Source organism: Prinia subflava, chromosome 15 (assembly GCF_021018805.1).
Source record: "Prinia subflava isolate CZ2003 ecotype Zambia chromosome 15, Cam_Psub_1.2, whole genome shotgun sequence".
NCBI lineage: Eukaryota > Metazoa > Chordata > Aves > Passeriformes > Cisticolidae > Prinia > Prinia subflava.
In genome coordinates, this window is record NC_086261.1 from 2,474,342 (window position 1) to 2,500,141 (window position 25,800).

The window sequence follows — 25,800 nt, forward strand, 5'->3', positions numbered from 1 at the left end:
GTAACCCACTTAGTTCCAGGCAGAATCTGTTTGTGGTTATGTCTTGGATTTATCAGTCTGTTGCACTTGGAAAATATTTGTCTCTGTAAAGATGGATCTTGAATCTACTAGTAATGAAGCTACTAAACTACACTATGAGCTTTTTAATTAGATGACATGGTTTCCTAGAAAATTCATTTGGATTAAAACTCATCTTAATATTGTCATAGAGGTCTGAATGCCCCCAAAGGGATTTTTAGGAAAAAAAGGGGCAAATCATCCCAAAACATATCATGTGCTAATTGATTGCAAAATGTGTCACTGGGAGCAACTTCATTTTTGTAAATTAACACAGCCAAAAGCAAGGTCCAGACCTGCAGAAGATGGTGTGTTTGAGATGCTGCTCTGCTCCTGCAAGCTTGAGGCCCTGTGGGCAGCAGCACAAACCCACAGCCAATGGATCTGATGCTTCCCAAAGGTGTGAGGGGCCCTTTTGCATCTGCCTCACCCCACACTCTCTCTCATATGCAGTAACTGCAAATCCAAGGAGAGCAAAGCCCATAAGGTGAGGGGCCTCCAGAAACCCTTCACTGCTGGGATGCAGCTTCAGGACTGGATTCACTGGAGATTGGATGTGATGTACAACATTAGACATTCACTTGCTAAGCAACTTCCAGGCTTTCAGCACAGTAAAATCAGCCTCACAGGCTGCATCCAATAAATATCTCATCCCTCGTGGTCCCTCAGATGTGAATTCCCATCACCTGATGTGTTGACGGTTTCTGGGCACATTAGCATTAAAGATCAGCCTTCTGCTGTGCCCTCTCCAGAGGTGGTTGTTATGTTTTGAAAATGCCAGCTGTGTGGGAACAAAATAGCCAATCGATGATTAGCAAAAAATCAAAAGCAGTTCTGGGATAGCGGATAATTGTTAATGAAAAATGCATGAAGGCTCAGGCATAGGGAATTGTGGGCTTTTCCATTAAAAGCTGTGAATAAAAATGACTGAAGGAGCTGATGATGGGGCTGCCTTGCCATGCAGTCCCTGGGCTGGGAATGCAGCCGATTGCTGTCAGGGTGATGCTGTGCTGAGCCAAGCTCTCTGAGGGAGAAGCTGATGGAGCTTTTGGCCTTTTGACCTTTGGTGGAGCCATCCTGTGTCCAGCAGTGGCAGACTCTGTCCCTCTATGCTGATCAGAGATGCCCATGTTGCCCCTGGAGTGATTCTGATCAATCATGATCCAAATGCCTGAGAGGTATTAAGGGAATTTCTAGCAAAATTCTCACCTGGCATCACCAGCTCATCCCAGAAGTGGAATACTGCTGCAGGAGGAAGGTGTGGTTACTGGCCAAATTTGGCTTGTGTAAAATGGGCTTGTATAAAATTCTGTTTCTAGGTTATTACTTCAAAATTTACAAGGAAGCATGAAATAGTCCCTAAATTACCACTGTGAAAGGTTTATTGCTTTTCTTCTTTTGACCCAATCAGGTTCAGGGGTGTAATTTTCAGCCTGGAAGTGTATCACACTATGGAGTTTATATTGCCATAATAGCAAGGAACAAAGGCCAGCTTCTTCAGAAAAGGCAGGCTCTCTAAATATTGATTTTCCAAGAAGATTATATTTACAAATTGTAATTAAGGGACTTCATTTGTTCTACCGGAAAAAGGCTTTGTTAGAATTTGGGCTCAGGTGGCATTCGCTCTGCTTGGTGACCTTTGTAAATTCTTCCTCACTGGTTTGCACTTGGTTTTAGTGCTTGGAAATGTCTCACTTCAGGGCCATGAATGTTCAAGGTTTATCAGGGGAAATATTCCTTCGTAAATAAACATCAGGACAACTTTGCTCTTCTTGCACTTCTCATGCTGTTAAATTCCAGTGCAGAAACAGAGAGGGGCCTTCAAGCACAAACATCCCAGCACTTGAGACCAGACAGCCCTTCTGGTACCAAACCCAGGGAAACCAGAGCCTGTCATTCACAGGGTGGCTTTTTTCTGTAAACTCTACATTAGCTGGATGTGGAAAGGCGCAGATGGGTTTGTACATCCCTTCATGGAGCTCACTCCCCACAAACACTTCAATTTGTACGGTTTGGGACCATATAAGGGAGGACAGGCAAGCCTGCAGTTCCTTATGCTGTGAATTTGAAGATGGTTGTGATTGAGGGAAGGGTGCTCTCTAGCAAATCATATTTCAGTTCCCAGAAGCGTGACAAATAAGTATGTGGAGGATGGGGATGTGAACCCGCTGCTCCTGATTTAAGCATAATTTATGGGTTTGACTTTGGAAGACACATGGAAATGGCCTTTGCAAGGAGGATCTCTGCACGCACGCACAAAGCCCTCTAAGCACTGGGGAATCAGCGTGATCCCTGCACCAAGCAGGGATCCTGTGCTGGGATCACACAGCCATATCCCACAAAAAGGACCTGCAGCAGCCCCGGATCAGCCAATGGCAACAGGCATCAGTCTCTCCTTCTCATGTGCCTGTGATTATTTTGCTACCAAGTTGTCTGTGTAATTTCTCTGTGTGCTGCTCCACTGAGCTGCTCTTGAAGTGCATCGAGTCAGGAGTTTAAGTGTTTGTTCCAACTGTTGCACACAGCAAAATCCATCAGCAGAGAATGGTCCTTACACTGGAGGCTTCGAGGCAGGACTGAGCCCATAGTGGTACAGCCTAAAATTAGTCTCCCCTAAATTAGGCTGGGTCCTTTTCTTCTCCAGTATCTGTGCTGCTTGCTTGGGAAAAAGTTTGGGGAATATCCCATTTAGCAGCAGAGAGCTCTGGTGTCTGCATTTGCAGTCCTACAAATACAGGCTCTGGTCTCCCTTCCAGTAGCTTTTGCTGAGTGTCACTTTTCAAGCTTTGCACCTAATTTCAGGCTATATGAGGCAACCTTCAGAATAAAGGGCACTTCTGCAAAGCTGGGAGCAAAGGCTCCTTCCCAGCACGGCACTGGCCAGCAGGCCAGGAACAGATCATTCAGTGCAGCACAGCACAGGCCATGACAAACAGAGCCAGAGCAGGGATGGGGCATCTAAATGTGGCCCTGGTGACTTTCTGTATCTGCTGGCACTCAGAATGCTGTCCCTGCTAGCCACAGCCCGCTCTCTGCATTAATTTCATCACACTCCCTCCTTTGTGCGCCTGTGCGCGTGCAGGCTGATGCCCTCCCAGATGGGCCCCTCTTCTTTGTGCTGCTGAATCGATGAAGAGGCTTCCTTCAGTTCACAGACTTTTTCAGAGGAGCCTTTGGAAAGCCGATCTCCGGTCACCGGCCTGGACCCCTGACCCAAGGCAGATCAGTCATCCTGATTGCCTATGAACTGGGAAGACAGCTTGGGAATACTGCGGCTCTCGAGCGGCGGAGGCCTCTCGTTTCAGCTCAGCCGGGTGTGAATCTGCAGCGGCTCCTCTCCCCACTTCCATCAATGCCTGTCAGGGCATTGTGTGGGGATGTGATGGAGCCCTCAGCTCGCCGAGCGGCTCTGGTGACCAGCAGAAACCCTTCTGGCATCTCGCCTCGTCTGACGTGCTTGCGGCGCTGCCAGTCTGGCACTCACGGGAAAGTTTTCCAGCAGCAGATGTCCCAAAGTGACAGATTTTTTTTGTGTTGACGGGAAGAAATAAAAGGACACTGCATATTTCAGATGGTTGATGCACAGGGATGCTCTGCGACTTCTCACTCGGCAACTACAGATTTTCCTTTTGTTTGAGCTTTCTTTAAAAAAAAAAAAAAGACAAAAAGCAGCAAAACCTGGGACCGAACACTGGCCCTGCTGCACTGCATCCTCCACATGCTGGGAGTTGATTCTCATGGAGCTGGTGTTTAGATGCTGAGCATTCTTTTCACCAGCTTCTCCATGCTCTCATAGCCAAAATTCCAGCTGATTTAGTGTCCCATTGCCTGCGTATCATTCTAGGTACCATGGGCTCGAGGTAAGCCAAGACTCTCATTGCACAGCACAGCACATCCAAACACAGTAAGGAAATCTCAATGAAAAGGAACTTTCTGAAGCCTGAAGCAAGTTTCCAGCTATGTGCCATGCCAACTTTGCAGAAAATACTGTATTTATTTCTTTTGACTTGACTGTGCAGAGACTCTGCTCAGCCCCAGGTCCCAGTGGCTAAGTGCCATCCTTCCAGGACCGCTGGCATCCTGCACATCATCTGTGTCCCACATGAGCAGCTTTGCTCATTCCCAAATCCTCCCAGGAGAGAGAAGTCTTTGGCTCCAGAATCACAGCACTGCCATCAGGCTCCTTGTACTGCTTTTCAGCCTAGCTCCTCTCTTCCTTCCTCCACATCTTTTCCCCTCTCTAAGCAAAGCAAGTAAATGCACCTGGAGGCAGCAGAGCCTAAGTACTCCTTGGGCCAGACCTGCTTTGTGCTTGGGAAGCTTAAGGCTGCTCTTGACCCATGTGCCAGCCCTGCCTGGCTGCTCTGGGTGCCCAGATGCACAGCAGCCACATGGAAATAATCCCTTCATTGACGGGGCAGAAGAAGTGCTGCTGCTGCTCCTTCCACACATCTGCTTTGTGCAGGGCTGGGAGTGCAGCTCTCAGATGGCGTAATCCTGCCTTCTGCCATCTGTCCTCACAGGAGTCAGCCCTTGTTGACACAGCTGAGCCACACATCGGCTCCTTCCTCCCTGCGCCCTCTCCCAGCTCTGCCTTTCTCCTTCCATTTAATCAGATACGTTGAGCCCGTGGCTATGAGAGGAGCTTAGGGCTGATTCTTGAAAATCACCATATCAGCTGAAACCATCACATTTGATATTCCATTTACAATGTTTCCAAGGAAACAAAGGCACAGGACATAAATAGATGACTGTTAAACATTTGCTCACTCACCATGGCCCCCGATAATTTGCAAGGCAGAAATAGGAATGTTAAATCAACAGCAATAATAAATTTTAATATAGGAAGGCCAATATTTTGCTGCAATTAGAAGAAGCATTTGTTCTGACATACAGGCAGGCAGTGGCAGGTTATTTATCATTTTCACTTCCAATGTTCAATTTTTCATTTACATAAAAGGCAGCTTTGATTGTGATTCCCAAAAAGCCTTGAAGTGCCCCCTGCATCAGCAGGGATGCTTGGTATTTACTCATGTGCAGTCAAGTTCCAGGTCCTCCTAGAATTCACTGCAGGAGAAGAAAGTAATTTGTTTCTCCTTAGAAGCAAGTAGTGGATGTGGATTTCATTAGGTTTGGGTCATTTCTTACAGAAAAGTAAGATAAAGCTCATGTGAGCTTCTGAAATTTTCCCAAGGATGTCCTGTGTGTGAGAACACCCTCCCAGGACCAAAGGCACTGTAGGCAGATTTTACCTTAACCTGAGCTGCTGCCTAAGAGTTGGGTAAAAAACATCTCCAGTGTCAAATCTGCCTTTCCAGCTCCAGCTCAGAGCTGTACCCAGTGGTGACAGTGACCATCCCATGCCTTAGAAGGAAGATACACTTTTTATTTATTTATTTATTAGGCCTTGTGTCTGATGGATTCACATTGAATCATGTTGTTCCTGGCTTGGCTTTGAGTGGAGCTTTCATTGATGGGTCCCTGTTTGTGAGCCGATGTTATTAAGAAAAGCTGCTTTGCACATTCAAACAGCAATACAGAGCTAATGTGGCACACAATTACTTCTGAGTCAGTGTTCACTGGTGTTGTTTTAAAGATATTGGGTGGTACAACCTTTGAGCTGGCCCTGCACTTGCTCCAGTTGTCCACAGCCATTGCTGGAGGGTCCTGCAGTGCAGAAAGGGCCTCCAGTTCATGTGGGCACACGTACAAGGACTCTGGTTGTCCATGTGCAGAGATGGGCACCATGCTTAAGAATATGCTCAGTTGGGAGGCTGTACACGGGTGACTTTTCCCTCTGCTTTAGGGATGTTTTCCAGGATACCCAGGGCCTGTCCTTTCTTGGATGGTGAAAACAGATCTAAACCTTACATGGAAGCCCCCAAGAGCAGGCTGGAAGAACTGTTCTGGTTGTTTCCCTGGAAGGCAGCAAGCTTTGATGCACCAGCATCAAAAATACACTCAGAGGTTCTGCAGACAAAGCCTGTGACTTAGAAGCTTTTGCTTTTGGCTTATGGTGATGGTGTTTCTGGAAGTGCAGAAGCAGAAGCTGAGGCTGTAACCCTGCTGGATAAATCAGCTAATCCCAGTGTTACCCTAAGACAGCTCTAATGTGCTATAATGCAATTAGAGTATCACCAGAGGGCTTTCTGGCTGTGTTTGATTAGACTTGGCTTAGCAGCCATGTGCAGTGCCTGGATGGGTCTCACTGGTGTGTACTGGAGCTAAGCCAGTTAAAACTGTTTTGGATGTGTGGATGCACTTGCCACAGAGCTGGCTCTGTGATGTGGCTGGGATCTTCCTGAATCCACACCTTCAGATCCTGCTGGTCCCTGTCCCACCCTGTGTCCACCTCTGGCTGTACTTGAACCACAATATCCACAGGTAGAGACAGATAATCTGCTCAGTCATGGGTTCCAGGGAATGACACATCCACCTCCTGAACTTTTCCCTCCCCAAAAGCACCAGTCACAGCTTTCTAAAAGCTTTCTGTGGAAACAGGCCATGGGATGCCCTGCCATGGGACCATGGCAGTCAGTGTGATGCTTGTCCCTCTCATGTCCCCACACAGCACTCTCTCCATCTACGGGATCAACCAGGCCGATGAAGCCATCTACCAGTGCCTGGCCGAGAACAGCGCGGGCTCCACGCAGGCCAGCGCCCGCCTCACCGTGCTGTGGGCTGATGGGCTGCCCAGCCCTCCTCAGGGCGTCAGGGCAGAGACTGTCTCTGCAACCACCATCCAGGTGTCCTGGGAAAAGCCCCTGCAGAACACCAAGGAGATCATCGGCTATGTGCTGCACATCCGGAAAGCTGCAGGTACGATGCTGCACCCACTGCCCAGAGCACCCTCAGCCTTCCCATAATTTAGCAACCACATCTGCACTATAGCGGTCCATGCTGCCATCAGTGTTTTCCATCACCTCCCAGTTTCTGAAAGGCAAGGATGAGGCTGTAAATACACTGTAAATACCTGCAAATACTAAATATACCATTGTAAATATCAAAAGGGTGCAGAGGATGAAGCCGCATAGTCAAATTTTGCTGCCCATGTAGCTCTCTGGCAAAGCATTCGGAAATCACAGAATCAGAGAATCACAGAATGGTTTGTGTTGGAAGGAGCCTTAAGGATAATCCAGTTCCAACCCCTGCCACAAGCAGGAACATCTTCCACAAGATCAGGTTGCTCAAAGCCCTGTCCCAACATTACAATTTCAACAGCCTTGAAATGTAAGCAGTAATGTGTGAGCAGGTATATATCCACCCCAGGGACCAAAACTACTGCTTGAAACATCTGTTTATTCTCTTCACCTCTTGCAAAGCCTAACACTGCTCAAATCTCTCTCCCTTTGCATTTCAGATCCCGTCGAGATGGAGTACCAGGAGGCTGTTAGCAAGAGCACCTTCCAGCAGCTAGTGACTGATCTGGAGCCCTCGACCAGCTACAGCTTTTATATAAAGGCTTACACCTCGCGGGGTGCCAGCAAAGCCTCAGAAGTGACGGTGGTGAGCACGCTGGGGGAAGGTAAGGAGCGCTTTGCGCAGGGACCCTCAGACGCTGTCGCCCGCTGTGTGTAGCAGCAGCGCCGCTCGCCCCGACCCCGCCCCGCAGCGCCGTGGCACTGCAGCCTGTGGTGTTGCTGCTCCTTGTTCCTGCTGCTCCTCGTACTCTGGGACATTGTGTAAAACTCACTTGTATCGTTGCAGGGGGGTTGACTGATTAAACACAGCATCGCCTCTCCCAGCTGATGTTGTAGCAGGGGGTGAGTGCAAACCTGCCTGGCCTCGTGCATTGCAGCTGCTCTGGGCTGTTTCTAAACTCCTTGCTAAATGCAGACTTCCTGCTCAAGCAGCATCTCATCATCTTCCAGCAGCTCTGGTACTCACAGCTCTTACTTGATAAGTGCCACACTTATAAAGATTTTATTATTTTCTGCTCTATCCGAGGCAAATCACACTAGAGCTGAGCTGTCCTGACCTAAAAATCTCAGCCCTGGAGCAGCTTTCTGTTTCAGTGGGAAGTTAGGGTGATCTCTAAGGCTTTTTTTTTTTTTTCAGTTTTTTTGGCCACCAGTTAGAGAGTGGATGTTGTAATATAGGACCCTTGCACACAGGTACCAGGTAGAAACCACAGCCCTGGTGTGATAGTCAGAACTGGAAGAATGTTTTCCTGGAGACTCATCTATTTCTGAAACCTTGGTTGTCTCAGATATGGAGACTAATTTCTTAGGAATCATTCTCATGAACACTCAGTAATTATAAATTTCCAATGGAGAGGGCCTTGGGTGTGAGGATGTTATTTAGGATCAAACGTAAGTCTCTTGAATTCCAGGTGGGGGATCCAGTTCTCATTCTGTTCTCAGCCCTTGCAGATATTTATTACAGAATTAAAGCAAAAACACCAGTAAATCCTCGCCTGCTGGGTTGTTGCTCTGCAAGTTTATTTTCCTTGGTACTCTGCAGGGAATCAGTCACCCTTGGAGTTTGTTTTTCCTTCCAATTTAGAGGGAGAAGGATGGGCCAAGGCAAAGCTTGAAACTCCTTGACCCGATGCTCTGAGTTCAGCCCCAGGAGCTACAAGCCAGCCATGCTCTACAGAGCTGGGTGCCTCTGCAGAAGTCCAGGTCAAGTGAGAGAAAACTTTTTGTCATTATTACCTTCAATCACGACAGGAATAGTTAGGTATCTGGTAACAGGATCATAAATTTCCTGGCTCTCTGAAGTTTTAAAGTTTCTCTGTCCTGCTATCCTTTAAAAAAGGCTTGTCCTGTGTAACAAAGCTTCAGGAATTAGCTCCCTGTCCTGGATGGACAAGCTGGCTTGGTTCAGATCACTCAACCCCAGCCTGTGCCTGCCTTTTAGGAAGGTAAAAAGATATTTAAAAGCCCCAGTTCTGGCTTCATTTGTTCGCTTTGCTTCACTCGGGTGTCTGTTGCCTTCTGCTCATAGAGGAGAGAGTGGCTCAGAGAGCCAGGGCCCGGTGGCTTTTGTCACCAAATGCAGGTTTCACTGCAGATTTGTCTCTTCTCATGGCCAGGCTGTTTCACCCTGTGCCCTCCCAACATGCACAGGAGAGCTGCATCCCCCCTGAGCTCGGGGAGCCCCTGGATCTGTGCTACCAGCCTCAGAAAAGGATGGATTTTCCAAGATGTCATATCCGGCAGCCAGGGACAGCTCAACTGTAGCCAGGGCAGCAGAAATGCTGCCAGCTGGAGACTGGTCTGAGTGACCAAGTTATGCTGGTATTGTTTGGAGCAGGAATATGAAATACTCCTCAGAAAACAGAGGAGCAGGGTTACTTTTGGCTTGGGGCCATCAGCTTCTCAGGGCTAGCAATACGCTGAGAGCGTGCTTGGCTGAAGCCTCTGATGCTTTCTAGCAACACGGTGCTCCTTCCTTTGTAAAAGTGTTAATTTTGGGTGGAATGTAGAAGGGAAGATGCTGTAGAGAAGGGACTTGAGTGAATCTTGTCCTCCTCCATAAACCTCGCTCTCTGGGAAGGCCCTCCTGCCTCCTCCCTGTCGTTCTCCTTTACGCCATCTCACAAATGCCGTGGTATTTTAAATCTCAAACGCTCTCTGCTTCATTAAGCAGCACACACTCCTTGTTCTTGTCTTTTAATGCTTTTTAGGGTTTTCTCCAGGACTTTTTGACATTTCTCTAGGATGAAGACTGTTCCTTTAGTCATCTTCGGCTAAAGACGCCTTCAAGAAGAAAGTTGAAATGACCTGGGGAAAATTCCAAACAGCACGGAAGAGGAAAACAAGTATCCCAGCCCCTAGCATGAGGGAGATGCCTCACTTATATTAGCTCCATATTATGTCTAATATATACTTCTGTGAAGCACCTATCTGCTGGTGTGTGTACATATATTTACACACAGACAGATATATTCCATTGTATACACTTATTTGTGTAATCACTTTATAAACAGCACGTGCATTCTGAGAGTGCATATACCTATAATCAGTATTATACATATATATATACATATACTCAAAGTTTGAATAAATACAGTATATTCCATATTTTGAAGGAGAGATATTCTTGTGGTTTTTATTAAATGTAAGGCTCTGCAACCATAAAATAAAGCCAACTCTTCACAAATCAGGATGGCCCATATCAGTGTTTCTTTGTCCATGGGATAATGTGATAATTTCCTTTTCTATGGTGTTTTCACCCGTGGCTGGAAAAGTGATGCTTTAAGCAAGGGTCCAACTTCTCAGAGTGGGGATTTTGCCCTGGAGGGAATTGGGAGAGTAAGAAAAAAGGAGTATTTAATTGGATTGCAAAAATACGCAGCCTTGGGAGGAATGGCACATTCTGATATAAATAGAATTTACTCTGTGTTTTGCACCCAGGAATTGTTAAGTTCAGCCTTCGCAGCAATGAAATGCACATAAATAGAATAAATCCCATCAAGAAGGAATACTTCAGTCCATTTTTCCCTATTGGCAGCACTTAGGCAGGATGAGATCTCATTAATGTGACCCAGAACACTGGGTCTTTCCTCCTGAATCCACGTGGAGATATGTGGCAGTCAGTCCATGGGCTTATTCAGAGGACATCAAGCAAAGCCCCTGCAGCCTGAAGGAGAGCATCACTTTGGGAAGAGACAGGATTGTCCAGACCCTCCTGCTCAGCTGGAGAGGCATCCATCCTTCCTCCAAATCTCCTCATGGGAAAGCTTGAGCTCTCAGTACCTGGGAAAAGGCAGATGGTTGTGCTGTACAGTTTTACTGCTGAATTGAGGAAATGCCCTTTTTAGCTCTCATCAGTCTTAGACTGACATGGCCACGTTTCATCTGCTTTTCCCCATTGCTCACTAATGGTTGTGCTGAACTCTCTGCCAAAGGCCAGGTTTGCACTGCTCATCCTTAGAGACCCTTTGGGGAGAAACAAGCCAGAAAGCAGCTCTGGTCCAGTGCAAGGCCAGCAAAGCCTTACATGTGGGAAGTGCTGAGTTTGTAATCATGTGGGATTGGAAAAATAGCTCCACCTCAAAGCCTGGAAGTTGCTGGATAAGTAGAGCTGTTCTGCTGGATGATTTTGCTGTGGGGTGAGCTGAGCTTGGTGCCTGGTGCACAAAAACCCTTCTCCCTCCAGGTGCTGGTGCTGGAGCAGAGCCTGCAGCACCTCATGCTTTGCACCTTCTGGATGGTGCCAAAGGTTGGGGAACTGATGGGAGAGTTTAGCCTGGGGGTGCTTTGTGGAAATGAGAAAAAATCATCAGTGAAGTGTCCTGCTGAGACACATCTGGTAATGGTGTCATCAGTGTAGGAGAAAGGGAGGGAGGGGGAAACATGGACTGTGTGCCCCAGTGCTGCCCAGGGCACAAGGCTGGGCTTGTGGCAGAGCCAGCTTTGGAAAACACAGATATCACAAGAAAATTGGCTTTGATTTGCAGATCTTTGCCTCTCAAGGCAGACTGATGGGGCAAGATGGGACCAGGTAGCTTTTTGGGAACCTGGAGAGGGAATGGTCTGACACCCTCTGCAGCACACCCCAAGAATAAGGGCAGGGGTTTGGGGCATTGACTGGAGCATGTCAAGTCCACAAGTTCCTGGTGGACTTTGAATCAGCAGCAGGGACATCTTCCCAGCTAACCCCTTGTGTGCCCCTCAGGTCAGGTAAGTGCCTGCCTCCCAAAACATGCCAGCCAGAGCTGTGCAGGGAGCTCAGGCTGCTCAGCTGTTTAGGGCTGTTGATGAAGATGGCCCAGTTCTGTCCTGAGTCCCCAGCACAGTCACAAATCTCCCTCCTAAAACTGATGAGGAGAGCAAGCTCCCTGCAAGCCAGTGCAGGTACCTAGCACACTTTTAAGATGGATATCTTCAGCTCCATCCCTTCTGGTTCCTTCTTCCCAGGGGAGGAGGAAAGGTCTGTGCCTCAGGGTAAGGGCAAAAAATTGGAATTTGAGAACGCATTGCCAAAGTCGCTGCATTCCTGCCCTGACCCAGCCAGACTGAGCATCATATTGCAGCCAAAGTGTAAAAGTAGCTTCTGCTTACTGATCTGAGCAGAAGCAACTCTTGCATACTCCTGCAGCTCCCTGAAGAAGTTTAAAGCTGTTAAACCAGATTCTGGTCTTCTCAGATTTTTCTCAGCTCAGCTGACACATTCTTTGGTGCAGTGACTGCAGGGCAAGGCGGCTGGGGAATTTCTCATCACGCAGACTGAAAAAGCACATGCAACCCACTGTCTTTCTCTCTCTGTTTCAGTCCCAGCCATGCCATCCCTCTTTATTAAAGTCATTAACAGCACCACTGTGCAGGCGACGTGGGAGCCCTCCATCAAACTGGGCCAGCATGAAGGCTTCAAGCTGTATTACCGCAAAGTCCACCTCTCCCAGTACACAGGTCCAGTGCTCCTGGCCAGCAATGTCACAGCCTACAACATTACCCACCTGGGTGAGTATGGTGACACCTTGACCCATGTCCCCTCCCCACCCTGTCATGAAAACCCCCCCAGCTTTTGTGGGGGCATTCCCAGCAACAGGCACTTGTTTGCAGCATCTTTTGTGTATTTGGTAAGATGTTCTTTTCCCAGATAAGCATCACTGGGGGAGATAAGGCTCATGGTTACACCTGAACTGTCCCTCTTGTGTCCCCCCGGGCAGATGCGTCGGTGGTGTACGAAGTCAAGCTCCTCGCCTACAACCAGCACGGGGACGGAAACTCCACTGTCCGCTTTGTGTCCCTGAGGGAAACTGTGGAGAGGACAGGTGAGATGGGACCTGAGTCTCAGTGCTGCTTTGGGAAACAGCTCTGCAGGAAGGTGATGAGGCCAAACGCATCCTGTGTGCCCTCTGTGGCACTACCCTCATCTCACCTTCAGCCACTCATTTATTTATTTTAATGCTGAGGCAAACTCTGCAGGGCTGGGAGCACCTGGATGGCTTTTTTACCAATAGGGAGAAGACAACCCAAATGTTTTGCACATGCCAGGTTTGTTCTGTAAGCTTCAGACAGAGGTGAGGCCATGAACATGAACAACCCCCATACATAAGGTACCAGCTGCCATCCCCAGGTGAGATGTGGTGCACTGAGCATCTCTGTTCTCCTGGAGCTCTCCTGCAGCTCTCCCGGATATTTTGACCTTCACTGGTCAAAAGGGAGGACGTGTGGCTTTGGAAAGAGAAATGGCTGCAGAGCCTGAGCCCTGTATTGTGCAGCAGCAAAGGGGAAACCTCTAGAGGGAATCTCTTAACTGATCACACCTTTCATATTCATCTATGTGTAAAAAATATCCTGCTGCTCTTGGAAGCTTTTTAAACCTCCGGTGGGAATATCTTCAAGAGATAGTTATTACTCTTCTGTCTGTGCTGGAGTAAATACTAATCTCATTGGCATCTGTCTACTCCATCAGGTTTCAGCCTGCTCTGGTGTGGTGGCTGCCTCTTACCTCCCGAGCATGTGGTATTGCAAAAATTAGCATCAGAGTGGGTTTTTTCATTAATTGTGTCTAGTGACAGTAACCAGGTAATGAGGCTGGCTCAGTACAGATATTCCAGTCCTGTGCTTGCTGTGTCTCCTTTCCTGGGGTGCTGGGGGCAAGGGAGGTGCAGAGGCAGGCAGCAAACCCCTGCTTCCCGTGTGGTTCTCTTCTTCCTGTACACAGCTCCCAGCACTGTCCAAGGCTCTGACCTTGGCTCTGGGCTCCCCAAAAGCCAGAGGAGCAATAGAAGAGTAGCACCACTGACCTCTCCTCCTTTTCCTGGCAGTGCTGAATCCTCCCTGTGACTGCATGAAGGATGAGCAGAACAATAAAACCTCCACGACTGGCATCATCATCGGGATCCACATTGGCATCACGTGCATCATATTCTGCATCCTCTTCCTTATGTTTGGGTACCGAGGAAGGTAGGGATGCTCATGCCACTGCTCACAAGAGGCAATGGTCCCTGGTACTGTGGGTGTGCCCACCTGAGTCTCACATCCCCAGTGCAATGTTGGACTTGATAGGATGGATTGAAGGATGAAGGAATGTAGCACAGGGATAAGGCAGATGCCAGCCTGGGGGAAGGAACAGAGGATGAACCACCTCTCTATTCTCAGGCTCCAAACTTTATTTTTCAGGCTGCTGATGTGCAAAAATGTGCAGGAACAGCTGTCAACCCCTCAGATCCCCCGAAGCCAGCGGAGTGCCACAGGTCTTGTCCTGAACGGGGCCACTCGTAGGGACAGGGACGACCGGGACTTGAACGGAAAGCAGCTGGATATGAACGAGCTGGAGAGGTTATTCCCAGCATCCCCGTCCCAGGAGCAGCAGGAAAAGGGAATAACGGTAAGTCCAACAGGATGGGAGCACACCTGGCTGTGGATCAGGGAGCTGTCACTGTCACTGTCACTGCATTGTCCCCTTCTCTCTCTCTCTCCAGTCGGCTCAAAGCCTGTCAGCCTCCCACGACGAAACCCAGATCTCCACACTCCCTCTGGATGAGTTCAGCATCATTGAGGAACAGCCAGACCCCCTCCCAAAAAACCCCCATGGCAGCAGTCCTGCTGCTCTGGCTCCCGACCACAGTCCTGCCAATGAAGGATAAAACTGCCAAGACTCAAAGCCTCTTGTAGAAGTTACCAGAAACCAAACCCGCGGCTGGTGATGTCTTTACGAGTTGTCAATCTCAGGTCAATTGAAGATTTCTACGGTCTGATTGTTATTTTTTTGTTTTGCTTTATTTTTATATATATATATATAAATATATATATGTATACAGCCTTTTGGAAACTCTGTGAAGTCTATCTTACTGACCTCTCTCGAGCCTCTCAATGTGTTTCTTTTGATGACGGCTCTCTGGAGAGTGGTCACAATGGATTTTCCCCACAGCTGCTATGTAACAGACTCCTTGGCAGAGTTTGGAAATTCTCCAGTCTCTGACAGACTGGGGATATGGTGGAGGCCTCATCTCTTGGCATCCCAGACTTTTTCCTGATCAGCAGCTTTAGGACTACTTTTTGGATCTATTTTTTATTTCCAGAAGACTGGATTTGGAAAAATCCTTCTAACTTGACTCCAAAAATCGAGGCCCAGGAAGACTGTCTCTCCGTGGATTTGATGATTTCGTACACTTTCGCTATTTCTCAGGATACTTTTTTTGCTGATTGACTATGAATAATATGAAAAAAAAAAGTAAAAAAAAAAAAAGTGTGTGTGTGTCAAAGGATGCCTGAGGGCTACTGAAAGACTTGGACAAACAACCCGAGTGAACTCAGAACCTACCTCAACCGGAATGAATGTCTTCTGGGAAGCAGAAATACCTGCGTCTTCCTTCGTGTTCAAACAAACAAGTAGTGTAGCACTTGGTCAGTACAAGCATGGTCCTACCTCAGCAGTCACGCTCTGTACCCGCCACCCTGGTGGCTTCCTTGTCGTTGTTCCCATGTAAAGCACTTCCAAACCTTTGAAAGCAATGTTCTACCTCAAGAGTGAGAGAAACTCGTGTGTGTGTGTGTGTGTGTGTGTGTGTGTGTTTGTCCTCCCCTCTCTCCCAATTCCTGCCTCTCCCACCCAGCCCCACATGAAGCACGATGCTTCACTGGTGTTATGAGCTTTACTTTTGGGGGCTCCGGTGTGATTTTGTGTGGCGGAGATTCGTGTTGTGGTTTTTTACTTTAAAGATGGTTGGGCTGTCACAGACAAGCAGCACCATGCCCTGTGGCACCCCGACACCACTGCCTTTCCAGGGCTGATTTGGTCAATCCTGGGTTTGAAGGGATGGGGTGCTCAGATGCCAGTGCTGGGGCCAGGCACCCTTCTGCCCCATCACTGTGCTGCTCCCCAAGGCTGATTCCCAGCAGGATGATCTATGGTGTGTGCTGGCATGAGCAGCACAACACACCCTTGAGAGGTAGGAATCTGGACATCACTGGCTTGTCCTAAAGCCCACCCTGCATGGAGAAATCCCAATAGAGCACTTCCAGAACCCCTTGAGACTCTACTGAGCTGACCCCAGCTCCTCCAGCGCCTTTCCAGCCACAGGAGAACGTCCAAAGGATGAGCAGAGCCAAAAAGGGCTCAGTTCCCTGGGAGGGACAAAGCAAGGAGGATGCTGGGGGCTGTCAAAGCTGCCCTTTCCCCATGCCCGGGGTGGGCAGAGGAGCTCCTGACACCAAAGATAGGGTTTGTCCCCTCCAGAGATCAACCACCGACCTGACACTGTGGAGGTTGTGTTGTCCTGGTGTGGTGCAGCCTTGTGAGTCAGTGTGTGACCAGCATTGCCCATGGGTGAGATGGGGGCACACACGGGGGATAGGGACACCAGGTGCCAGCTGGTGCCAGAGGGCAGCCCTTTCCCTGCTGTGTAAGGTGGTTAAATCCAGGCAAATGTGAAGGTTTGATCACTTTGTGTAGGTGGTGGTAAATCAAATGTTGCTGTATTTACAAGGACAGTGAAAGGAATCAGGAAAGGAAATGAGTTTAAGTTTTAAAAAAGTATTAATTGTATTTTTTTAAATGGTACCAGTGTGAGAGTCCCTTGTGTCAAAAGCACCCCCATCACCTGCCCAGCTGCAATGGGATGCAACCAATGGCTGTGTAAATAGTACAATATACAGGAGGCTGAGCAAATGCCTCTTCTCTGAGCTGTGTCCCGGTGCTGGGCAGAGTTACCTGGGAGCAGGACGCTGTCCTTCCACATCACCAACTTGGCCCAAACAGATGTAATGGCACCAACCTCGAGAGCAAGGAGCTGTTCAGGCTTGGTGTTCCTAGCCCTCTTCCATTAAAATTCCTCCTCCTGTAGACATCTGTAGAACAGAAAAGATGCAAAGGGTTAAATTCTGGCATTAACACCTCCAAACAGCCTCTCCCCACCCCACCAAAGAGGCTAAATGGCCTGTCAGACCATCCCTGCTCACACCTGTGATGCTGGACCTGGAGACAGCCTGGGAAGGGACTGTGGGGGGACACTGCTGTGTGAGACCAATAGCACAGCCCATCCCATCACAAGAGCCAGAGGATGCCAGGGTTAGGGGAAGGCAGGAGGGAGGAGAAGACACCAAACAGCTCGAGTTATAACCTCATCTCAAAGAAAACCCAATCCTCTCCTGCCATCCCACTCCCACTCCAGCCGAGTTTTTCTTTTTATTGTTTTTTTTGTCTGTGTAACGCCGCCGTTCACATTGAATAAGTACCGTTGCCAAAGTGAACACAGAACCTAGAGTAGTGTTCAGCTCAGACTTCCTGGAGCTGTGAACATGCTATTAATTTAATATCATATTATTGTGATATTGTAATAGTAACAAGTATTTGTCACTACTTCCTTTTATTAAAGGGAAATGCTGTGCCATTTGACTAGTTGGAATACAATAGTATGTCAAGAGTAGAGGTTTTTTTCTTTTATTGTTTTTTTAATTATGCAGAAACATGGTGGCTTAAACCAATGCAGATTCTGTGTTGGTTTGAGATGGTTGAAGATGGATGTAAATCTTTAAAGACTATTTTTTAGATGTTTAGCTTTTCCTCTTTTTTGGGGTTTCTTTTCCGCTGTTGTCAATTCGTACCATTGGGACCTAACACAGACGGTTGTGGCAGCTCAATCCCTGAAGGGATGAGGCTGTAGTCTGGTGATCCATGAGGATCCATGGTCTTCCCTAAATAATCTAAATCCACCAAACTGAGCAAAAAAACCCACTCGAAATTATATATTGGCTTTGTGCCTCTAGCTGCTGCAAAGCTGGAAAAGTGACATGTAACAGCCCCACTCGCTGTACTGCAGTGCTTGAACAGGGCTGGAGGCAAAGCTGTCCCAACCAAAACTTGGGAAAACATAATCTAGCATACATCTAGCCCTTAGTCTGTGAAATGAGAAAGAAAAAATAATTTAAAATGAGCTTGTGTTTGGTTTCATTGGGCAGACAGTCTGTCCTTCATTCATCCAAACTGCTGCCCTGATTTTGAAGGAAACTGATGGAATTTTATTCTGTGTTTGGGGCACAATTGTACTCAAGTAGACAAGTTGTACTCGGGTAGACGCATTCTATTTGGGACAGCAGGTCCCCGTGTGTTGCAGATGTGGGGCTGTGCCACAGGAAAGGGGTCGAGGCATCATTTGATGTCCCCAGACCAGAGGCTGAGGCAGCCAGACAGTCCCAGCGTGGTTCCCAGCGCCTTTCACCATCAGCGCCCACCTGCCAGCCAAGGGGCAGCACTCCCTTCACACTCCTTTACACACCACAACATCTAAGGAACAGCTTGCCAGGTTTCTTATTCCTTTCCCCCCCATACTTTTTCCTGATGGGAGGAATCAGTTCTACCCAGAAATAAAACCACTGGATGATGGGCAGATGTTGGATCCAGTGCAAACCACTGGAAACTGCCCATGTTTGGGGTAGGAATCTCATCCTATAGTATTTTTCAAATAATTATGATAATTCAACCCGTTGCCTTTTCTCAGCTGATCCCAAAAACCCTCTTATTTTCTGGCTGTGGTGAGATGAAATTATAGGAAGGAACAAATATCCAAAAGCTTTTTTTTTTTTTGGTAACCCATAATGGCCACAACTTATTCTTGGAGATCTCAAGTTAACCAGAGATGGCTGCTTCCTCAGGGATAGTATCCACATTGTCTTTAGTTGAACAGGGAATAGTTTTATACTGTGACAGGGTATTTTCACACTGTTGAATTCAGGTATTTATTTGTCTACCATTATCTTTCTTCTTCCTTATTTTATAAAGGTGCTGATATATTCAAGTGCTGGACCAGTTTGGGAATTTTAAAGCTTTCACACAAAATTATACCAAGGGACTGTAGGTTTTAAGTTGGTAACAAAAGAGGAGAGAAGCTATGAAGTGTTGTTGCCTCTGGATAGTGAAGGGAAGAGTTTTGCTGCCTTTGGGGGCGTTCCTCTGGAATAACCATCCCATGGCATTTCAGGGGGGATCAGTGCGGTGTCTGAGCCCCCTCTGACAGCACTTAAGTCTGGGAAAATTGGTTAAAAAAAAGGAAATTAAAAGCTTATGAAAACAAATGGGGGAAGTTCCTCACTTCATCTGTGCAAACAGTGTGTGGAAATCTATCCCTCCCTGTGCACACCAGAGCAGGCAGGTTACAGATCCCATCGAGCAACTTGATGCTGGCTCATTTATTTCCCTCACCCGCCAAATTAAAAAAAGGGAAAGGAAAAGGAAGGTGCCTGGGCTGGAGCTGCGGGTGGGGAAATGGGGACGAGTGAAGCACCAGCACCCCCAGCTGAAAGAGCTGCTGGCACAGGGCCATGGCACTGAAACCCGCTGGAACACTGGGAATCAGGGAAATGGCTCCAGCTTTACTCCAAGGGCAGAGCTGGGCTATGACATCGTGTGGGAAGAAGGGACGGGGCTGGTGTGAAGCCCAGTGAGTCAGGGACAAACCTGATTTCACGGGGCTTTGGATCAGGGTCTGACTTAAAAAGCAAAGAGGGATTTGTACTTTGATCCTATTTCCATCATTCAAACTTGCAATATCTTTACGTCTGTAAGAAAGTCATAATAAAACCAATGCTAAACCTTTGTCCCAGTCCTTTTTGGGAATCAACTGTTAGGAGTAATACTAAAAACCCAAATTGCAAAGCACTTTTCTACTGTTTATTTTCTACCTTTCTTATTTTGAACTGTCTTGATATTGAAATCCCACTGATCCCACGATTGTTAGCTCTGTATTAAAAAAAATAATAATAAAATAAAACCCAGGTTTTTTGTAGTTTGCTCTGTTTAGATTTTAGCCTGTGGCTACTTGTACAAGAAAAATAAAACTAGAATAAATGAGCCTTTGTGGGGCTTTTCTTTTCACATGCAGGGCTGTGGGGATTGTTCAGGGCAACTTGGGGCAGTACCACTTCAAGTGGATGGCGATGAATGTGGCTCGTCCCAAAGAGCAGTTTCCAAAATTCAGCATTTAAGGGCTGAGGGGTTTTTGATGCTTTGCTCATAAAACTCCAGCTAAGCCATCAGCAGAGTCCTGCTGGAGCGTGGGGGCTCTTTGGGAGCTGGGTGAGATGAGACCTCCAGGGTCACAGTGTGACACCTGTGCTTAGAAGTGCAAATCAATTTCCAATTAATCCTGCTCCTGCTCAGCTATTGCAGCTGCTTTTGCCGCTGCCTGCAGCACTAATGGGGCAGCACTTGTGAGGGTGGGGAGGCTCTGGCACAGCGTGCCCAGAGGAGCTGTGGCTGCCCCATCCCTGAAGTGCCCAAGGCCAGGCTGAATAGGGCTTGGAGCACTCTGGAATAGTGGAAGGTGTTCCTGCCCATGGCAGAGGTGAGAACAGAATGATTGTTAAGGTCCCTTCCAATCCAGACCATTCTGGGATTCTAAGGTGTATCCTTGCCCCAAAACGGGCTGTGAACTGTGAGCCACCCTCCTGCCACTGTCCCATGTGCTGCTGCTGCTGCTGCTGCCCTCGATGCCAAAGGACAGGCAAAGTAGAGGCTGCAGGGAATAAATGAGCGTGACTGAGCCCAGCAGCACTTTCTAAAGGGGCTTAATAAGCAGGTGAGTGAAAAGTCGCTTCAAACAACTCCCCGAAGCTCTCGGAACTGCTAAATTGCAGCATGGATTGTCTAAATATATACTTCATAATAAATACCAGCATAAAAACTGATTTTATTTCCCAGTGGCAATGCAAGAGGTGAAAAAAAGATCAGAGTGGGCTCACTCGGGGGATTTTCATGTAAGTTCAGTGAAATCTGGTACTGCAGATAGCAGCTGCAGAGGCAAGGTATTGTATAGAGCTTGTGGCTTTCATTAAAAAGGACTTTCCCTGCCTTCATGGCAATAAAAAAAAGGTTTGACAATATTAATCTGAAGTCTTAGAAACTAAGGAAATAAAAACCCCCAAGCAATACGTTTAAATCACTTTGATTTTGGACTGTTGGAAATCTTAAGAGCCCTTAAAAAACCCCTCTTTGAGTGCTCAAAACTCATCTTTAATAGAAACAATCTCCTTTTGACCACGTGCATTCAAATTTCTGCTGGAAATGTCTCAAATCAACTCTTCAGCTATAGCAACACTAAAAAAACCTAAGTTGGGTGTTTTCAGCTCCAAACACGACGTTCCTGCCTCAGATTTCGCTGGAGAAGATGTTACTGCTAATGTCCTAGTTATAACCCTGCCAACACAGGGAGAATTTATAATATCCCATAAAGCCCTAACTATTGGAAAGGTCATTTTGGCGTTAATACCACTCGGGCATCACCGCTTCATTTGCTGACACTTTTACAGAGCCACGCTTGATTCCAGCATGCTGCTGTAAAACCTTTACAGGAACAGCTTAAGCCTCCAAAAATCATCTTAAAAATCAAGAGCTAGAACATCTTCATCAGCAGGTGCAGGTGGCTTGGAAAGACTCTGCTGTCTCTCAGTGTGGGGTCCCCCAAAACCCAAGGTGAGCACCCCAACCCCACTGCTCCAGGGTGGATTTAATCCGCAGATCTCATCTCAGCCCTGTTACTCCCGGCACCTTCAGACCCCACCAATGCTCACTGCCCTGGCTAAATTAAAAGTCTCCTAATTTCGTACAAAATTATCAACCCCTCGCCTTGCCGAGAAAACCATTTCCTTAGTGCTAAAATAGCTAAATTAGTCTTGCTCGGCCTCGTAAAGGAGCTTGTCTTGTTTATTGAGCGATAAATATAAAGGTACAGTAACTAAATTCATCAGTCCCTAAACGCAGCCGTTGGGAATGGCCATTTCCACCATCCAATCTACAGCTGCATGAATATTTCAGAGTCCTTTTTCCCTTGGGTGCTCGCCTTATCTCTGGAGCCTGGATATTATTTTCTGCTTTTCAGCTTTTTGGATGTATTGGAGGAAATGTCATTATTTGGACCTGGGTGGATTACAGTTGACTTTCCTAAGCCAATTTATATTGGCAAGCTGCTGTTTTTAAAAACCCCTATAAATCACTCCCATGAATTTTAATAATATAACGTGGTTTCAAACATGCTCCCTTAATACGTGACACACTATTACAGCTGGCAATCGCTCCTTGGGTTGTGAACTCCGTTTTACCGTCACCTTCAGCGAGCGCCGTGGGGGACGAGTGATGCCTCGGCAGAATCATGGAAACACCCATTCCTGCCCCAAATACCTTGTCATTGCAATGATTGCAACTTAACAGTGAGACCTTCAAGATGCTGGTGCAGAAATCATGGGGATTAGGACTATTTGCAGATATTTCCCTACATAAAGATGTAAGATGTACATCCAGAGTGCAGCTCCAGGCTGGGATTCGTGGCTTCAACTGGTCCAGAAACTCCCACACTCCAGGAGCCAAGGCTATGCCTCCTCATCACCTATGGACTTACCCTAATGAGCTCAGTCCTCCTCTTGTGCAAATATATTCATTTTCTTCCCATCCCCTTTGCAACAACTCCATGGTGTCTGCCAGCTCTCAAGGGGTGTCTGTCAGTGGAGAGTGGTCTCCTGGCCAGAAGAAAAAGGGCTAAGAGGGATAAAGAATAAAAGCCAGGACAAAGGAGAGACCTTGGGAGACTTTGTCAAGGAACATCTATGGATCGTATGGAGGAACTGATGATGGGGTTTGATGCCCCACTGGTGGCACTGGTGATGTCCCCACTGGAGAGCTGCTTGTTCACATTGCCTGGTGTTGTACAAAGTTGAACCAAAACATAAGAATATTCCAACCCTGGAATCGTTCAAGGCCAGGTTGGAGCAGCCTGGTCTAGAGGAAGGTGTCCGTGCCCACGGCTGTTTGGAACTGGATGATCTTTAAGGTCCCTTCCAACCCAAACTAGTCTGTGATTCTGTGAATATAATAAGAACATCTGCAAAAAAGAGGATCTTTAAGGGATGGACTAATGGCAGGCAGGGAAAAAAATAATGAGCCAGACTTTGCTTTCTGGCTTCTGAAAGTAGCGAGGGCTCCCCAGCAGAGGATGCAGCAGGATGGGGGTAAAGGGGGTGCAAGAACCTCCTCAGACCTTGCCACTGCCTGCTCAGCTGCCCCCGGCACCACTGCGACCCAAAGCAATCCCTGGTTTAATATTCTTGGGAGAAAAAAATAAAAATCCCGTTTGTGCAGGGAGCAAACTAGCTTTTCAAAGGCTTCCACTGTGATGATTTCCCCTGAAATGTTGTCACGTTCATCATTAATCTATTTTTTCCCTTTTCTGTAACTTAACCTGCGACAAGCTGACATTGTAAGTGCTTGATTTTCCAAGAATAAATTACAGTTTCATAAATGGTATTTTGCTTCGCTGCTCAATTTGCAAGTGAAATGATGCCAATTGCTTTGTTCACAGGATTTTATCTAGCACGAACAATACCATCCTCGAGATTTATTTATTTTTTAACCCTCAAGTTATTTTCGGAGCCTATATAACAGGAGTACATGGAAAAGTACACGACAGCCCATATGTTTTGGCATTATCGACTATCCATGAGCAGATACAAGGGCCCACGTGCCTATAAAACATCGATCTAGGAATGAGATGTCACACACAGAGTGAGACACTGCCCAAAGAGAAAATAATCCCTTAGATCAAAAATATTTACAGTTGCCCCATGCTGGGCTAGAGTGCCCTGGGTGACTTTTTATATGCATGATTTATGATTTAAGGCTGGGAAATCAGCCCCCCCACCTTCTCCCAGGGACTACCAAATTGCCTCATGGACCAATATATCCCCAATGGGGTCTCCAGAACACGGGGTCCCTCAGTCCTGTTGAAAATACAGGTTTTACACCAGCCTATTTTTTTTTCTTCTATGATAAAATTATGAGAAATAGAAAAAAAAAAGCATCTTGGAGATATTTATGTTTTTTAAATGGAGAGGAATCCTCCCTGCTGGTGACACCAGCTCTGCCCAGGGACAGCCAGGCCACACAGGTTGGTACATGACAGCATTAAACCCAGTAAAATCTTTCATCGAAGGAAGGAAAAGAGAGAAGTCCCTGCATGGGAAATGTTAATGTAACAAAATTTGGTAAACAGCCATGGCTTCTGCTAGGACTTTTTAAACCTGTGTTTTTAGGGGAGACCTTGGTAGAAAAGTCCTCCTTTGGGAAAATTTTGGATGTTTTTCACTTCTGGTATAAGACAAAAAGGAATGGAAACGGCTGTATTAGGAATGGAAACCTCGTGTTTGAGGTGTTTCTACTCAGTAATAGATTAGGATGAGTTTGTGAAGAGCCTGGAGCTTCATCCTTTAACTGAGCCATGCCACTGGAGCTGGCTGGCTCCTGGTTTTCCTGCAGTTGATAAATCATTTAACCAAGACCGCAGAGCTCTGAGTCTGCTGGTAATGTGGGCAGTAGAGGCAGAGTTTGCATTTCTAACAGAGAAACTGAGGCACAGAGAGAATATTTGTTTTCCCCTTCAGATAGGAAAATGTGTTCGCTCTCATCCCTCCTCTGCTTCTCATCCCGCTTCCCTCATCCCCCTGGATGAGACAAGGGGAAAGGTTTTTGCTATTCCTTGCAAATGGATGCTTCAAGACAGTCCCAGGTCTTCAGAGGCTTTGGATTTGGCACGGAACAAAGATAAATTTCTGGTAACAAACCACATGACAAAACACCTTTTTTATCACCTTTTGGGCAACCACAAGAGGCAACACAGAAATCCCAGAGAAATGAAACATCCTCAGGCAGACAAAATGTGTCCCAGTGTCCCTGCTGAGGCCATCACTAGACTGTTACAACACAGAAAAACAGAATAAAACTGAATTTAAAAGAAGCGAGGGCTTGCCCACTGCAGGTGCTGTGCGAATGGGTCCCTCCACAGCTTCCCCACACACAGGGCTGCTGGCCATGAGCTCCGGGCTAAGGGGCCGGGCTGCTAATGGCTTTAAGCGGCGCTAATTGATCCGTGCAGTCACTGTAATTACGGAGCGGGATATGGTGGCAAAACACTGGCAGAGCATTAACTGCTGAGAAAGGAGAAATCCAAACCACGGGTGAATCGATCCTCAGGCAGCCGGCACTGACAGCCCCGGCCCTCAGTGCTGAGGATTTTCCACTGCGCTGAGGTTTTCTGCAGGAACGTGCTGAATTCAGGAATATTTGATGGGAAGAAGGGTGGCTGTTAGCTCTTTTAATATATTTCTTCCCATTTTGCCTTCAAGCCCAGGCTGAGCCACTGCGGGTTTGCCCCCGCTGCACTGAGCAGCCCCTAATACAAAGGTGCCCAACAGAAAGCACTGGGTATCTTTGCAATTAATTAGCCTTAATGACAACCTCCAGCAGCATTAGTGCAGGGTGTTGTATGAGCCACAACGAAGAGCTGCTCTGTGCGTGCAACAGGGACCCACTCCCGTCCTTTTCTTAATGCAACTCATTGATTACTCTAATTAAAACATGCGTTAGTAGGTACTTCTGATAGTTAAGGGTTGCGTGGGGCCGAGGGGGAGTGGGAGCAGCCCCAGCTCCTGCCTGCGCACACGGGCTCCCAGCAAGCGCCTGAGGATGGGAAGTGGAATGAACAGGGGAAGGAAAGGAGAGGGGTTTGGTCCGGGGACAGCGCTGGGAAGTGACAAAGGTGCAGGAAGACGACATTGTTTTGCAGTAATCTCCCAACCTTCGTTCATACTGCTGTCACAGCGCCGACGTGCTGTGTTAATTAAAATGAATGGTACATGACAGAGCAGTAATTCCATTATTTCTCCATGCTTGCACCTTCCTGTGTTTCATCCTCGAGGAGCAGGGGAGGGGGAGCAGCGGGCAGGGCACTGGGGTCCCTGAGCAGCCGAGGTCCCTGACCTGCTGCCTCCTGTCAGGGACCTGGTGCCGAGAGCAGCCAGCACG

At 47.4% G+C, this 25,800-nt stretch overlaps 1 protein-coding gene across 1 annotated transcript in view; it reads left to right on the forward strand.

Moving 5' to 3' along the window:
* IGDCC3 (immunoglobulin superfamily DCC subclass member 3) overlaps window positions 1-19,801 on the forward strand; it is a 100,085-nt gene extending 80,284 nt beyond the window's left edge. The window contains exons 8-14 of the mRNA XM_063412752.1: window positions 6,629-6,876; window positions 7,418-7,582; window positions 12,279-12,467; window positions 12,677-12,781; window positions 13,781-13,919; window positions 14,136-14,343; window positions 14,438-19,801. Coding sequence (XP_063268822.1) covers window positions 6,629-6,876; window positions 7,418-7,582; window positions 12,279-12,467; window positions 12,677-12,781; window positions 13,781-13,919; window positions 14,136-14,343; window positions 14,438-14,602 — 1,219 coding nt within the window. The 3' untranslated portion in view covers window positions 14,603-19,801. The remainder of the gene's footprint in view (window positions 1-6,628; window positions 6,877-7,417; window positions 7,583-12,278; window positions 12,468-12,676; window positions 12,782-13,780; window positions 13,920-14,135; window positions 14,344-14,437) is intronic.
* The last annotated feature ends 5,999 nt before the right edge of the window (window positions 19,802-25,800 follow it).